Source organism: Anser cygnoides, chromosome 4 (genome assembly GCF_040182565.1).
Source record: "Anser cygnoides isolate HZ-2024a breed goose chromosome 4, Taihu_goose_T2T_genome, whole genome shotgun sequence".
Taxonomy (NCBI): domain Eukaryota; kingdom Metazoa; phylum Chordata; class Aves; order Anseriformes; family Anatidae; genus Anser; species Anser cygnoides.
Genome location: NC_089876.1, coordinates 59,868,217 through 59,885,353, shown reverse-complemented (window position 1 = coordinate 59,885,353; position 17,137 = coordinate 59,868,217). Strand labels below are relative to the sequence as shown.

General features: G+C 39.1%; 1 protein-coding gene across 17 annotated transcripts in view; it reads left to right on the top strand.

Annotated features, from left to right (window-relative positions):
• Positions 1 to 17,137, top strand: part of SORBS2 (sorbin and SH3 domain containing 2) — a 160,082-nt gene that overhangs the window by 119,006 nt on the left and 23,939 nt on the right. For 12 of the 17 annotated variants that reach the window (XM_066996226.1, XM_066996227.1, XM_048078364.2 and 9 more), the window contains 3 exons: positions 10,479 to 10,531; positions 11,797 to 11,984; positions 15,025 to 16,587. In XM_066996226.1, coding sequence (XP_066852327.1) covers positions 10,479 to 10,531; positions 11,797 to 11,984; positions 15,025 to 16,587 — 1,804 coding nt within the window. The remainder of the gene's footprint in view (positions 1 to 10,478; positions 10,532 to 11,796; positions 11,985 to 15,024; positions 16,588 to 17,137) is intronic. The other 5 variants (XM_066996230.1, XM_066996229.1, XM_048078386.2 and 2 more) reach the window with 1 other exon arrangement.

Below are 17,137 nucleotides of genomic sequence, written 5' to 3'. Positions count from 1 at the left end.
CTGTAACTTAGTTAGGAGAAATCATGAAAAGCAGCTGCTTAATACTGTCTTCGCATATTATCCAGATCTAAATTGTGGATTTATATATATTTTTTTAAGGTAAGCAAAAAAATCTGATTATGCCAAGCATTACTGTAATGGGATACTGAGTAAATATAATATGAATCATAGAATCATTTAGGTTGGAAAAGACCCTTAAGATCACCAAGTCCAGCCATCGCCTAACACTACAAGCCCACCATTGCCACATCCTCTCCATCACCTCCCTGGGCATCCTGTTCCAATGCTTAACCACCCTTTCTATGAATAAATTCTTCCCGATATCTGATCTAAGCCTCCCCTGTTGCAACCTGAGGCTGTTTCCTCACATTCTGTCACTTGTCACCTGAAAAAAAAAGACCAACATCCTCCTCGCTGCAGCCTCCTTTCATATGAGGTCTCCCCTCAGCCTCCTTTCCTTTAGACTAAACAGCCCCAGTTCCTTCATCCCTCAGATGAAGTATCTTCTGTATTTTTGAATCTGTTGTATTTTCATCTCTCTATAGAAGAGATTGGTGTATTCCTGAAACCATATATAATCTCGAATATGTCCAGATAGTCTCTAATATCTCCAGATATTGCGTGAACAGCTCATAGATATGTGAGCATCAAGGTAGTTCAAAATTGCTGTTGAGCATTCAATACAGCAAAGTTGGCAGCCCATTCTAGTAACGTCAAAGGCAGCAAGAAAAGTGCTGTAAGATTTTTAATTACCTGAAATGGTCAAGCACGCAGTGTTATCTCTTGCAGAAAACAGAAATAGCTGTGTGATTGCTCTAGTATATTGGTGACAGCTTGACTCGGGAGGAAAAAGTGTTACATACTTAATCACCAGAATCATTCTTTATGTAGGACCTTGTCTCCTTCTTTGAGGATTGCTTTCTAGGTCACACCATAATTAGTGTCTAAGTTCTGATAATTACACTTGTGGGGGCCTAAATTTTAAATTCAGAAATATCTTCAACAAGAGGCTTTTTTTATTCAGAGATCCTTAAGACAAGAGTTCACTGTAATTCTGCGCTGCAAGGCAGCTTACATCAGATCTTACAAAGGAACTGAAGCTGTTTAGAAAATAATTAAGGCAGCCAAGTTTGCAGTGGATTAAACATCCCATTGGGAGCTCTACTGTTTTGCACTGTCATGTTTTCATGCTACTTGAATAAATCTGTCAATTATTCTTCTGCTCATTGAAAAGCTTTCTTAATGCTGTCTTCAGTTCCTACTTAATCTCTTTGCTGTGAAAATTTTCAGATGAAAAAAAAAATATTTCACTGTGGAAAAAAAAACACACTTTATGTCAACAAGTCCATGAGAGATAAAGCATTACAAAATGCTGCTAAGGCTAAAATTATGGAATGCATATTTTTTGTTCCCTATTTTTGACCATAGGGTTTAAAATATCCTAGTTCCATTTGATCCCCTGAAGTGGGTTTTTAATATAGTCATGCCTATCTCTGCTCAGTGCTTGCTTCAGGACTGCAAGACCCAGAATGAACATGCTTTGTGAGAAGACAAAGGAGTGAGTGAAAGCAGTAGTGCCAGAATTATGTTGTTATTGCTGATCACGTTGTCTAGCTGAAGATGACAGTCATTCAAAACATTTTCTAAACAAGGAATCTTTAGTAGCCTTAAATGCACTTAATGCAGTTGTGTTTATAGAAGTGGTCAAAGAGGCCTCTTAGCTTTATAAGAGTAATCTTAAAATGCTTAACATTTTCCAGTCATTGGAAGGAATCGCAACAAAAAGAAAAGTATTGAAGTTGCTGGTCAATGACAATTCTTGAACAAGAATATTTTCTGTCTTAAATACCATCTTCATTCTTTGGTTTTATTCCATTGTTTTCCCTGTATTTGGTTTGTGTTTGTGTGTGTGTCCTTGAAGTGACATGGCATTTCTAGCACTTTGCTCAGTGTGTGCCTTTTCCTTCCCTTTTCCTTCACAACTGCTCCAGCCCGATCACGTAAACCCAGATGACATAGATTTAGAAAACGAACCCTGGTATAAATTCTTTTCAGAACTGGAGTTTGGACGGCCGGTAAGTGAGGGCAGAATATTAATATTTAGATGTTAGGGGAAATATTTTAAAAAGGATTTACAAATTACCAAATTTATATCCCAGTAAAATTAATATGACTTTTTTTAGAAGGGTCAATAAAATCATCAAATGCATATAACTTTTTTTTTTTTTTTTTAAGTGAAGCCTAAACCTGCCAGGGTTGTGACTTTAATAGCTTAAATACAGACTACATATTAGACAAATAATAGTGTGTAAACGTTTAAGAACAATATAAATTCCACGTTAAACAGAACTGTTTACTAGTCTTTCTAAATCTTTTGCTTTTGGCTGGATTAGGTTTGAACAATTTTTAAAAGCATAAAACAATACTGACATGCCATGCTACATGAGGAGCTTGAGCACTTGGCCCAGGTCCTGGAGAGCGTTCTGGGAACAAGAATCTGTTCATAAGACAAAATCAGAACACACAGCTACTTCAGTGAAAGCAAAAGAGAAAGCAAACTACATATTTCCTTTTAAAATTTGTTGTCCAGTGGTCTGTAGTAATCACTGATTGCCTCTCATCTCCTTTTATCTAGCCTCTGAAGCTGGTTTGTCATTCTTCCATATAGGTAGGCAGAAACAGTCCAGATACGTTCTTCTGAAGAACAATATGTGAACAATGTTTTTGCTAGTGCTGATAACCTGAGAATATAGTGTCTCCTGTAAGATAAAGAACATTGAGAGTTCCCAGCAGAACGTCACTGTGATGCCTTACATTCTTTTGTCTCACAAGTATTAAAAACTGCTAGTATTGATTCAGTCAATCAAGCTGTAAATTTTACCGCCTAAAGTTACTAACGTTTATTAAGATGCTTAATAATTTACAAAATATTGTAACACGGTCTTCCTTCCATTCTACCCATATGTGTCACTCTTGTATCTGATGTTGTCAACACTTAGTTTCTAACTGTGTCACCTTCTCCACGTTTCATTCCTTGCTGCCATTGATTCTCCTCCATTTCATCTCTGCACTTCTGCTTATATGATGCAGCCACCTAAAAAGCTTTTGGAGTATGTTCGAGACAGTTCTTCTGGTGTTTCCAATGAGGTAAATGAATGATTCTTGTTCAGATGATTCTCTTGGAAAGAAGGGTTGGCGTGCTCACCGTTTGTGTCTGTTTGTTAAAATTTAGTGGTTTCCTCCTGATAGTTACGAGATGTTTCTAATTCACAATCATTGTATCTTTGTCTTCATATCTTTCCAGATCACTAGTGCATTTGGATGTTGATCTTATTATCCTAGGAACTGTGAGTCCTTGTCCCCAAAACTTCTCAGAGATTAACACTCAGAATTACACAACAGCCCATATGTCTCTAACTCTTGACAAATTCCCACTTCTTCAGAGTTGGGCAAGTGCGGTGCTTTCAGACATAAATACGTCAGCACAGTAGTATTTTGTATTAAAATATCTGACTGCAAATTGTATATGTCAAGTCAAAGCCTTTGTGGCTGAGCTATCACTTCTCCATTTAAGTATTTTTTGGTTAAGGTTGCTAATCTGGAAACACACAATTGATAATCCTGTTGTAAATTTGTAACTGAAGAATTGGCAGTCACTGTTATTGCTCTGAATAAAACACATCAAGATCAGGTAGTGGGCTGTCATTGCCCTACTCTGAGTGGGAGAGATGCAGGCTTTCATTCCTCCTCCCCTCCCCGCTGTTCTTAGAGTGGTAGGGCAAAAGTCAGTGAATCCTGTAATGATGACTTTACTTCATATGGTGGCTTTGCTTCATTCATATTCATGATTCACTCTCATCTTCCTTTGGAATCTCCAAAAATGAAATGAAAATTGTAACCTTAAATTGTTAATTGTGTTGCACCTTGCTCTGGTTTGGTTTAAGCTCATAATTTTGGAAAAACTTATGGTTGTGAAATTTAGGTGCAGTTCTCTGAGATAATAAGCTTCTAGCCTTCACCGATACTTGGGAGTACTCTATAGATCAGAGAAGACCACATAAAAGTCCTAGTATATGATTATTTGAAATATAATTTCTTTCCATCATTTATCGGCAGTCCTGGCTATCGGGGGAGGTCCCAGTTGACTGGCGGCTAGCATATGTGACGCCCATCTATAAGAAGGGCCGCAGGGCAGACCCGGGGAACTATAGGCCTGTCAGTTTGACCTCAGTGCCAGGAAAGCTCATGGAGCAGATTATCTTGAGGGTCATCACGCGGCACTTGCAGGGCAAGCAGGCGATCAGGCCCAGTCAGCATGGGTTTATGAAAGGCAGGTCCTGCTTGACGAACCTGATCTCCTTCTATGACCAAGTGACACGCTTGGTGGATGAGGGAAAGGCTGTGGATGTGGTTTACCTTGACCTCAGTAAGGCTTTTGACACCGTTCCCCACAACATTCTCCTCAAGAAACTGGCTGCTCGGGGCTTGGACTGGCGTACGCTTCGCTGGGTTAGAAACTGGCTGGATAGCCGGGCCCAGAGAGTTGTGGTGAATGGAGTCAAATCTGGTTGGAGGCCGGTCACTAGTGGTGTCCCCCAGGGCTCGGTACTGGGGCCGGTCCTCTTTAATATCTTTATCGATGATCTGGATGAGGGGATTGAGTGCACCCTCAGTAAGTTCGCAGATGACACCAAGCTAAGTGCGTGTGTCAATCTGCTCGAGGGCAGGAAGGCTCTGCAGGAGGATCTGGATAGGCTGGAGCGATGGGCTGAGGTCAACTGTATGAAGTTCAACAAGGCCAAGTGCCGGGTCCTGCACCTGGGGCGCAACAACCCCAAGCAGAGCTACAGGCTGGGAGATGAGTGGCTGGAAAGCTGCCTGGCCGAGAAGGACCTGGGAGTATTGGTTGATAGTCGGCTGAATATGAGCCAGCAGTGTGCCCAGGTGGCCAAGAAGGCCAACAGCATCCTGGCTTGTGTAAGAAGCAGTGTGGCCAGCAGGTCTAGAGAAGTGATTGTCCCCCTGTACTCAGCTCTGGTGAGGCCGCACCTTGAGTACTGTGTTCAGTTTTGGGCCCCTCGCTACAGGAAGGACATGGAGGTGCTCGAGCGAGTCCAGAGAAGGGCGACTAAGCTGGTGAGGGGTCTGGAGAACAAGTCTTACGAGGAGCGGCTGAGGGAGCTGGGCTTGTTCCCAAGCCTGGGAGCTTGAGCCTGGAGAAGAGGAGGCTCAGGGGCGACCTTATCGCTCTCTACAGTTACCTTAAAGGAGGCTGTAGAGAGGTGGGGGTTGGTCTGTTCTCCTACGTGCCTGGTGACAGGACGAGGGGGAATGGGCGGAAGTTGCGACAGGGGATTTTTAGGTTGGATGTTAGGAAGTACTTCTTTACCGAAAGGGTTATTAAGCATTGGAATGGGCTTCCCAGGGAGGTGGTGGAGTCACCATCCCTGGAGGTCTTTAAAAGACGTTTAGATGTAGAGCTTAGCGATATGGTTTAGTGGAGTACTTAGTGTTAGGTCGGAGGTTGGACTCGATGATCCTGAGGTCTCTTCCAACCTAGAAATCTGTGATACTGTGATACTGTGATAATCATGTTCAGTAAGTCTGTGTAAAATAGCTGTTAAGTAATATTGGTTTTCTCTTTGTTGAATTTATAAGGACGCTTGTATTTTAGAACATTAGAACCATCATGCAAACAAAACTGTTTGCTGTTTAAAACTTTGTCTACCTTTTCTAACTTTATTTTCAGTTACCATTAAAGCCTTGATGCATGAGAACAGCTAAAACGTTGGCTTAACTATAAATATATATGATTTTTTTTTTTTGTAGAACTGACTCAAAGTATTCAACAAAGTCTACATTTGGTAGTTTGGGATGTTTCTAACATTTGATTGTTTTTGTCAGGAAGCCTTTATCCACATGGGGCAGTCTTGGACGTCCTGGAAGGTGCCTACCTAGCTTTAGAGATTTGGGGGGGGTCATGAGTCAATACATGCCCAAGAGCTGATAGGGCAGCTGCTAGCAGTGCTACCTGCTCTTGGAAATAAAAAAGCAACCATATCCACTGCTTGCTTTCAACTTTCCCCTCTAAGCCATTTCAATGTGGCTCTGACTGTGGGTAGAAGGCATAAACTCCACACGGCCTATGGATAACAGTGTACATCTGTGGTAAAAATCAGTATCGTACAACAAATGTGCCTCCGTATGTGCCTTTCATAAAGAAAAAACTTCAAAGATAGCATCAGAGAAGGGGTGACAGGGCAAGTTATATTCCTGGTGATAAGAGTATCAGAAAGGACGGAAAGGAAAAGCTGTGTAGTAGGCCAGCAGTCTATTTTGGCATGGCACACACTTCTCGCTGTCTTAGGCTGATCACTGACACGCTATTTATGGCCTGGGGAATGCTGTGGATAAAGAAGTTCTCAGTGGTTTGGTTTCAGTTGTGGGTTACGTATTGCCTTCCAAAGGAGGCAGTGGGAGCTCTACTTGCTGTGGGATTTACGTCACGGTCTGCGTAGCCGTGGAGTAGCCCTGGAGCCACTGCACATGGTGCACGCTGTCACTGCCACAGCTGTTTGGCCAGGATCTGTGACAGATGGTATCAGTCTGGTCTCTAATGGCAGGAGTGGCACCAGCACAAGAAGGCCTGCAATGACAACTGCAGTGTTTGTACTGCCTCATGCAAAGGTTCCAGCAGGGACTACCTGTGAGCCTGAGGTCCGTCTGCTGATACCAGTGTGCAGCAGTGACTGGTCAGCAAAGCTGAGATTGATAGTGGTGGCCAGGTTTGAAATAATTCTCTGGAATTTTCCAGGGCATGCTCAAAAGATATTTTGTGGGTATGCCTTCTGCATGGGAAGCACACAGAACTGATGCCGTTGCGTCACTGTTGTGTAGCAGCGTGAGGAGAACTGGGGTTACACTACCTGTCAGTGCGAGCAGCTCTGCTACTGCTGACTTTTATGGTTTTATTGCAGACAGGCCTCATAACATTAGCTATTTTTCTTAAAATTGTTGAGGTTGGATAGTTGGACAATTGTCATAAAGCAGTTTTCAGGTTTCAAAGGACCTCAAGAGAAATCTTGAAAATTTCAAGATTTCAAAAAAATATTGAAAATATGAACTGAATGGTGAAGTCTCAGGAATAAGGACCTCTTTCAGAATTTATTTTAAAAACAAATATCATGATATTTTGTTCAGACAGAATAAGTTAACAGTAATGCACTCATCATTAGCCCCATACATATTCCAAATATAAAACATGGAAATTTCCTAAGTGCTAGGAGCAGGTTTATTGTCTGTTTGAGACTATCTGGTGATATATTCTCTCCGCACACCTCCATAACAGAAGGAGCTCCAAAGCATAGGCTTCTACTTATGCTGCCTGTGGAAAGGTGTTTTAATTCTTCACTCATTTCCTAGAGCAGATGGTATGGGTTTGTCTCACAGTACCCCTTCTCTCTAATATATAGGTCCATAGACTTTATGAGCTAAGTTACAGTACATAAAATACTTTGGAACCCATTTCTGTTCTTCACATTTTTAATCCAATCCACTAATTAGTTTTTATTTTAAGGTGTCATACCTAGGCTGTTTATTACCCAAGAGGAATACAATGGCAGATGATTTAAAAAGTATGCAAATCTTGAAATTCATGTTTTACTACAAAAATGAAACTTATAAGAAATAACTTCATTTATTTGCAGAAAAAGAGGTTGGTTTTAGCAAATTAAGAAAAATAGTATGCTGTGATAAAAGTTGACTGTATTCCACAGTATTGTGTATTCTCCCATCATGGAATAGAGCATGTGGGGAGCAGCACTGCACAGAAAGCCACCTGGGAAGGGGGTATGTCATTGTATAAGTGAGGCAAACCTTCACTGCTGGAATCACTTAACACTGGGAAAAGCTGTGTCCTTGTCAGTAATGTTGGCAGGCTTCTCCCAACCAGCCATTGCTACAAAAGACCTGCCCTGCCGAGACAGCCACTCTCCTGAGACGGCTGATGAGTACTTTCCCTTGCGAAGTATCCTTGAGAACATGGGTTACATCCCACTGCCTCAGCTTGCTCCTCTTAGCAGCAGCTTAATTCCCAGGTGGTGGGGAAGATCTCTCTTACACAGGCTGCAAATTGCAGCTGGACATTGCTTGATGTCAGGTTAAAGTGTTGAAATGTTAAAGAATAAAAACAATCAGAATTTGTAGCAGATAGATTGCTATATATTACTACCAGCACTTATTAATGCAACTTTCTCCTTCCTGCCGTAGTGTACACACTCTGGGTTGCATGTGTGTCATCCTCTATTGTAAATGAGATGTGGATGAGTAGAGGAAATCACATCTCCTCTAATATACTGTGCCTTAAGGTTGTATTGGATGTGCTGAACATGGCTGCGTGACAAGTAGCCCTTTTCTTTAGGCTAGCACTAAAATAATTCTGGAAGCTTTTATTTCCAGCTCTGCTGGAAATCTGTGTTACAACTAGTTCTGCCACAGTGTCCTACAAGTTGGTTCAAGTATAACTGCTCAGGAGACAGCTGGAAGTATAGGAGCCTAGTGCTTCCATTTCTAGTGATCAGTTTTTGCTGCCATTTTTTTTTTTGCGGTGAGCATATTCTTTTTAGATGACTTATCAGAGGTTTGTAATATCACTTGAGGAGGGATTTTGCCTTTGTGTTTATACAGAAAGTGAATTCTGGTCCTAGCTGGAGTCTATGAACTTAAGAGTAATATAAGTATTTAACAGTGAGAATAATGGTAGTAACAAAGAGTAAGACAGAAGAAATACTAATCCACAAAGCAAAGAAATTTCTGTTTTAGAAAAAATAAACATGTTGAAACCTTATGCAGAGATCAACATGAGTTAGTTCTAGAGAACTTAGTTTCTCTGGAAAGTAGCATTAAAATCTTTGATTTGTTAACATTTTTAACTGTTTATGTCTCAGCTGCCATTCTTACTAAGAGTCTGAAAGTTTTTTACCTTTTTTTTTTTAACGTGATTTAAATTAAAGTACAGTTAAAAATTAGTGGGAAAATGGGAAATGATCATAGCTCAAGTTTTAGGTAACACTTGATCCATATTGTGTCTGTTTGTGTGGTTCTCCCTGCCTCAAAGTTTAATAAATTTAATATAATCTGGAAATCAAAACTTCAGTTACTGTCCTGATGGGATCATTTGGTACGTGATACAGGTCTTAAATAACAAAGTCTACTGACAAATACCTTTGAATAACCATATTTCTGGACATTGTCATTTTAGGTCTCTCTCTGTATATGTAGTTTTAACAGTTCCCCTCACACATCATTTAAAGTCTTCAGTGTCACATGAAATCTGTTCCCAAATACTCTCAGGTGATTTCTAAAACTATACATAAGAGTCACTTAACAAATCTGGGAGAAGTCCTATTCATGAGCTTGCAATTCAAACCACTGAAGAAAAAAAAAAAGAATATGTAAAAGAATATATATATATTTAAAAAAAAAAAAAAAGGCCCTAAATGCTGTTATTTACACAGTGCTTCTGTACAAATAAAAGTGTATAAAGATTTTCCTATCCAGAGAAGAAGTCTAGAAGGCTTCCATAGAGAAAAATAGTTCCCACAGCTTAAAAACCTGTATGATAGTTCATTTCCAGTCCATCGGGTTAGCTCTGAAATGACATCCAAAGAATTTAAAAGTTTGACTTTTGGACACTGCTTTGTTCTCAGGAATAAATGGCACAGGGACTATACAGTTCAGTCTAAATTCCTACCTAGTTACCTAGTTAATTGTGGTATTACTGAATTCTGACCGCAGGCTTAAAATCTATGAATGATTGATTTAAAATTAGTGGTCATTAATAACTGACTTTATATTAATAATAAAATTATGGAGCAGTACTCCATTCCTTCATCCGGGATTTGTGCAGTAGCTGCTTCTCTAGCTCCATAAGCAATGACTAATGAATGGTCTGTGTTAAGAACTGTTCTGACCAGGAATACAAGGTGGTCAACAGTCGGCCAGAAAAAAACATGGGTCTTTCAGCTGGTTTTAGAAAAATGTTCTGGCTATAATTGATTGTGGGATTTTGGTGAGTAATTGTGGGGAGAGGGCAAACTCTGCAGACTTCATTTCCACATGCAGGAGTAATTTTCAGATTTTCATGTTTTCACAGCAAAATTTCATTTCAGCTGTTGTATACGTATTTTCAAAAATGGTATAGAGAAACATGAATTTAGATCATTATTTAGTTGTTCTTTAAAAGAAAAACATTACTGAAATAGAATATGAAACAATATAACGATGCTTTTTACAAACTGCCTAACTATCTTCATGAAATACTGCAATATCTGTGTGCTGGAGCACACGGCATGTTAATCATCATGCTATGTTTTTATAAGATGTCACAGAGTAACAAACATAATAAATATCATAAGCAGAAATTGTCACCCTTTTTTCAAATACAGACATATAACAGATTCATATGTTTGTTTTCACAGACTTCTTTATATCATCACTCTTCAACAGACAGAGGCCTGGACAGGCCCTCTAGGTAAGAAATACATTATATGATTTCAGTTGTCACAGATTATACAGCCACGGGTTTTCTTTGTGACCTGAAGCCAGATATTGAAGAGTCAGATTTTAGCATTCAACTTGTGAGCTCCTAACACGGAGAGGATGTTCGTATTTTGATACTGAAGTGCAGTTCTTACTTTTGATTTCCAAGGACTTACTCTTTGCATTCAGTATAAACCATACTATATTTGGGGTCTTTCCAGTGACATCACTGAGCTGTCTTCAGTCAAGTTTCTACTGAATTTCAACAACCTATCATTTAACCTTATTGCCTGCAGCACTTCCAGTGCTGTTCCCCCAGGCATTCTACCTCAGCTGTTCTCTGTCTCTTTGTCTCACCTTTACGCTGAGCTGTTACTCTAGTACAACAGGCAGCTCACCATTCTTTTTTTTTTTTTATCTATAGCTGCATTTTTTTTACCATGCCTACTTACACTGTTTTTATCTACTAAAGCAACTCCTATAATAAATTATTGAGCATCTTGGACAACTAGACTGTTTTACCTGTTTAAATCCCGGTTTGGTACAGGTATCTCAATAGCCAGATCTTCTAACCTGTCACAAAGGTTTTCTTTAATGTTTGTGATCTTATTTTACGTTGTGACTACCCTTTCCTGCCTACGTCATACCTCACACCAGCTATGTTGCCAGCAAAAGACAAAATTCTCCACACTGCCCAGGCAAAGCCTGGTGTTTCAGTGCTGAGTGATGGGCTTCTCCTAGCAGGTTGAAGTACCAGGAGGATGGGAGAGTGCCAGCCCATGGTGAACTAGGAAAAGGCAAATACCAAAAAAAAAAAAAAAAAAAAAAAAAAAAATCAATAAATGGCCTTTAATGTAAAAACACAATTTCATTTAATTTTTAAATAAAATGTTATTGCCACCAAGACAAATATGGGAACACTTTAAAAAACATTTCATTTGTTGCTGATATTTTTACAGTATTTCAAAAAAAAACTCTAAAAAACATGGTATGTTTATTTCAAAGCCTTCACTATGAAAACAATACAACAATTTTCTACAAAACTTTAAAACAATCAGGTGAAGAAGAAATTCAGCTTTTCTCTGAAGCATGCTACAAGAGATCTGAGACCAGTGCTTCTCCCCATACATGTTTCTGATGTATTTCTTCCGGTATTGTTTAATCTATAAACAAATAATGTTATTACAAGCTTGCTTTTTAATTCCTGAATTGTGATCTCAGAGATTAGACTGCTACTAATACTGCTTATTTCTGTAGTTCTGCAAGTACTGCAAGTGACTACAGGAAAAGAAGGAAGTCAGAACCTGCTGTAAGTCATCAGAGGGCGCACAGTGACCAGAATGCAAACAGACCTAATGTGGGCCGTACAGATATGCAAGGCCCATACACCACCCTTAGAAAGCCTTTAACTAGCTCGTCTCCTTCTTCTCCGTCGAGAGCAAAAGGTAAGAGGAGAACATATTCGTTAAGAGAAAACTACTGATGATGTGTTGTGCAATACCTTGGTATTAAATGCACCTGTCCACTGTTGCTGGGTGCGCTTTGCTGGAAGATTTACTGTAGGAAGCAACGGCTTTGGGCCTTTTATCAAAGTCTAACTTGTTTATTCTTACACGTGTCATTCTAAGCTGATCAAAAGCTGGATTTGTAACAAGGGTTTTCCAGTTTCAACTGCCCCTTCTAGGAAAATGAAAATTGATTAAATAAAGAATATGATTTGTGCCATAATATATAAATCCATATAATTTTATGAAGTACACTATTCTCTTATTAGATTAATGAAATTTTAAAACTGTTTTCAGTATACAGAGAAAGCAAATCAAGACAAATAGTATTTAAGATTAAAGATGTGCTGCCATAATACTAGAACTTCCAAATCTATAGCAGATGTATTGGACATTGTCAGTTATCAGGACCTAATTTAATCAAGCAAGTATCCATAATCTGATTTTTAATTTCATGAATTCTTGAAGTATTTAGTACAGAATATACAATCTAATTAGTTTCTTTTTTTAAAGTAACTTGTAATTCCGTTGCTGTTCTCCATGTCTCTCCAGAAAAGATACTTGAATTATGTGGTTTGATTTGATTGGGGTTTTGTTAGGTTGGTTTGAGGTTTTAGGTGTTTCCTGCAGCAAGAAAAAAGGTTTCCAGTAAAATATATGCTGGAATTAATATATAGAATAATATCTATTACAAGACCTGTCCTTCTCTTCCAGTTACTATTAGTCATTTATTTGCCGTATTTTCTTAGCTATGCTTTCCAATCAGCCGTAGATGTATTAGGGATTGCATAAACCTTTGTAAAAGATAATTATTACTGAAAAGAACATAGCGCTTAGGCTGCAACAGACAAATTTAAACAGTGAGGAATAATGAGTGAAGTGACAGAAAAGCAACTGTATTTTAAACCCGGTGTTATGGTAGTAATTTAAAAAGTGGGTAAACTCATCCATATGGTGCACCAGGCCAGGCAGTGTAAAGGTGGTAAACCCCACTTATCTGCATTTACCTTTTACTACACCACTAATAAGGAGCACTCACCATGACTTAAATGCTTACAGTGTTTGAGAAATCCTTCCCCTAAGAACATCTACCACAGCTACTGAATTTTTGGAAGGTGACTTAGCCGTGTCAGTCCATTCTCTCACACCTTTACGAAACTGAGCAGAATGTTAATTTTTCTTGGAATTAACCATTTTGTTAAAGAAGCAGCACATTATAAGGGGTTTGATCAGCATGGATTTTGAACTTGAGTGTTTCAGTTTCTGATCCAGATTCATATTGTGCTTATAGAAAGCAGACTGAACTGCTTGAAGCATGTCCTGAAGTGAATACTGCCACTTGACACCACCGAGAAAGTTCAGCTCAAATATAAGAGACCAGGGTTCCAAATTTGACTAATGGTGATGCTTAGGTCAGGAATGCTCAAGTAGAGATAAAAATATGTCTTAAAACTTGTTTGACATCTCAGGCTTCACTATGAAAGTCAAGCCAAGGGTTATTGTTTCTGCTACCTGCTGGTTAGGCTCAGTAAGCTGATACATCTTCATTTTCACCTGTGCAATGGTCCCTCAGCTTTCTTCTTCTGCCCTCTGTAAGCTGTATAAAATGCTACTCCCTTCAGTGCTATCATACAGGAAAAATGCTAGCCTGACAGTCTGAAAAATTTTGTCAATATTCTTTACTCATGTAGTTGCCTAATTTTCACTGACTTTCAGATTGTCTCAGGAAAACCGTTTTCAAAAATACATACTTTGAAACTTCTCTTCCCTCCTGTTCAGCACAACAGATGTAAAATTCAGCTGATTTCCTCTAGCAGTCTTGAGAAACCAAGATAAAAAGTAGTCGGAAATATTATATTCATCATCGCAATTGTCATTACATTTTAAAAGATAAAAATAACCCTACCGTTTGTCAGAAGGATTTCTGTCAGAACTAAATGAGTGTCTTTGAGGTAGTTGTCACTCAGTGACAAGTAACTGATACAAACCAAGATTCAAGCTCAGGTTTTTAACTTGTGGGCAAAGCCATGCCCAAAACAAGCACTGTACTAGATGTAGAGTATGACAAGTTTCTGGCAATAACTCATGGCAAGCTTTACAAGAAAGATAACCAGGTTTGTGAGGTGAATAGCTAGGATTTCAGCTTTCTGGAGGAAACTAGAAATGAGCAACTGTACGATCATTCATATTTGTTCAATGTGCATTCCTAGTCCCTTCATTGCTTCTTGGTATATCCCTGCTACATATGAGCAGGGGATGAGAAATTTCCTATCTGATCTTATAAAAAGATTTATCTTTTTCTTATGTTAGAAGAATATGCTGTTGCTGTGAATTCTGAACACTATTCAGCTCAAAAATTCTGAACAGCTTTCAGAATGCACAGGTGTCAAACTATTTGAAATATATTTAAGAACATAAAAGGGAGTAACTTCCTAATGCTCATCGTTCTATTCGATGTAAACTTCTTATCAAGGAAAGTTGTATTAATTTAATTTTGTCCATTTCTGACATTTCCTGTAGTTAGTATATACCTGTACGTCTTAGTTAAATTCCATGGAACAGAATTCTGTTCAAATACAATAAATAATGGTCTTCGTTCCAGAGATGTAAAACTTCAGTCTCTCTCCAAATTCAGTTTATCTCAGTTAAGGTGTACTGAGGTCTAGATTTGTGGATTGGCTTCATCTTTAAGTCCTTTTCAGCTTTTATTAGTTGATTGTTTTTTGACCTGCTTCAAAATCAGTGTTGATGCTTGGTTTCTTACATTGTTTTTTTTGGTATTGTTTGGGGGTGGGCTTAATTATTAGCTCTGCTGACCTAATTTGTAGTAACCTATGTACTTACCTAAGCTAATAGCATAGATGCATTAATTGCTGTCTCTTTTCTAGTCTGTCTAAAACTGATACTAATTTCAACTTTCTGAATCTTTTAATTTCTGGCCATGTCTCTCTTTTACCATGCTGCTCTATGGATTACAAAGGTGGGGATATTAGCAAAGTTTATCCATCCCTCCTCAGTTATTCAGTGCACAACCACAACACCTCAAATGAATTAGATTACTGTAGCACTTACAGACAACATTTAGCTGTTCCAAATGATTCGAGAAGGGCAATCAGCTATAAGAATGGCTGGCAAATGACTCGTCAAAATGCAGAAGTGTGGAGCAGCACAGAAGAAAATAATTCTCCAAAGAGAAAATCTCGTAGCTGCGATGATCTTTTAACAGATGATCGCGATAGCTTTCCTGATGCACAGGCCAAGTCCGAAAGCATGGGCTCTCTTTTATGTGAGGAGGACTCCAAAGATGTTTGCTCAATGAACTGGGCCTCCTCGTATGTTCCTGAGGGCCGTGGTGGTGGTAGGGCAAGAGTTCGTCACAGATCTGCACATGATGCCCCAGGTTTCCTAAAAATGTACAAAAAGATGCACCGCATCAATCGCAAGGACTTAATGAATTCTGAGGTGATTTGTTCTGTAAAGTCCAGAATATTGCAGTATGAAAAAGAACAGCATAAAGGTATTCTTCAAGGCTGGAGAGAGTCTTCTACTGAAGAGGTGCCCAGAGACATGGTGCCAACCAGAATATCAGAGTTTGAAAAACTAATTCAGAAATCGAAATCAATGCCAAATCTAGGTGATGAAATGTTGTCAGCCATTACACTACAGCCTCCTAAAAATGGTTTATGTACAAAGCGGCGATTTTCCATCGAGTCTCTGCTGGAGGAGGAAAATCAAGGCAGACATCCCTCTCAGGTACAACGGAGCTACAAGTCTAAAACCCTGGTGCCAATTCATATTGAAGTGACCAGTGATGAGCCACAACGGTCACATATGGATTTTTCAGACAGTGATCAAGATGGAGTGGTTTCTGACCTCAGTGACTTTATCCAGATAGAAGGTTCCTCCTTTTGTAGTGAAAGTGACTTTGATCACTTTTCGTTCACATCGTCTGAAAGCTTTTATGGATCAGGCCATCACCACCACCACCACCGGCATCTCATCAGCTCCTGCAAAGGCAGATGCCCAGCATCCTACACTCGCTTCACCACCATGCTGAAACATGAAAGGGCTAAACAAGAAACCACGGAGGATCCAAGGAGACAGGAAGCAGAATCTGGTCTCTCCAAGATAGCATTCCTAGTCAGTCCAGTGCCTTTCAGGAGGAAAAAAAGTGCAGCCCCTAAAAAACAAACTGAAAAGAAAAAATGCAAATCATCTGTATTTGAAGCACTAGATTCTGCACTTAAAGACATCTGTGACCAAATTAAAGCTGAAAAAAGGAGGGGAAGCTTGCCTGACAACAGTATATTACACAGACTTATTACTGAGCTGCTTCCAGACATTCCAGAAAGGAATTCATCTCTGACGGCTCTGAAAAAGCGTCCCATGCACCAGCCTTTTCATCCACTGCCTCAAGATGGTGCTGCTCATTGCCCGCTGTACCAGAACGATTGTGGAAGACCACCTCTTAGTGCCTCTTTTCAAGACATGGACACAGCTAACAACAACCACCAAGACAATGATAGTGCACTGTGTTTCCAAGGTGGATTAACTTTCTTCTTCTATCCTTATGCTTTACTCCCTGTGTTTCCCACCTTTTCTCATTCCGTTTTTATTTGTGTAGTCTATAAGAAGTGTTCATCCCACAAAATTCTGAATTAAGGAAGCTTGTCATCTGTACCTATGTGATGAAGATAGATAATTTGTCTATTCACAAAATGCAGTAACCTGGACAACTGGATTAGTAGTGTATTTCAAGTACTAGATTATTATTGCGATAAAACACAATGGTGTTATTAACTTAAGCAAGGTTGTTTGTTTGTTTTTTTCCCAGAAAAAAAGGTCTTACAGAAAGTGAGTAGATGCATCATAAGATGCTTGTGAAACAGAAAAACAATATGCCTTTATTATTTTTTTAAAAAATCTGCATCAAAAACATGTTGTACAGTATAATTCTTTCGCGTGTAAGTGGTAAAAATGCTGTTAATTCCACAAGTATCATAGAATGTTGATTTTGTTTTTTTCATGAAAATGCACTCATTCCACTGCTTCATACTGCTTTTTGTGAATAGACCCAAAGGTCCTTTTAGTAA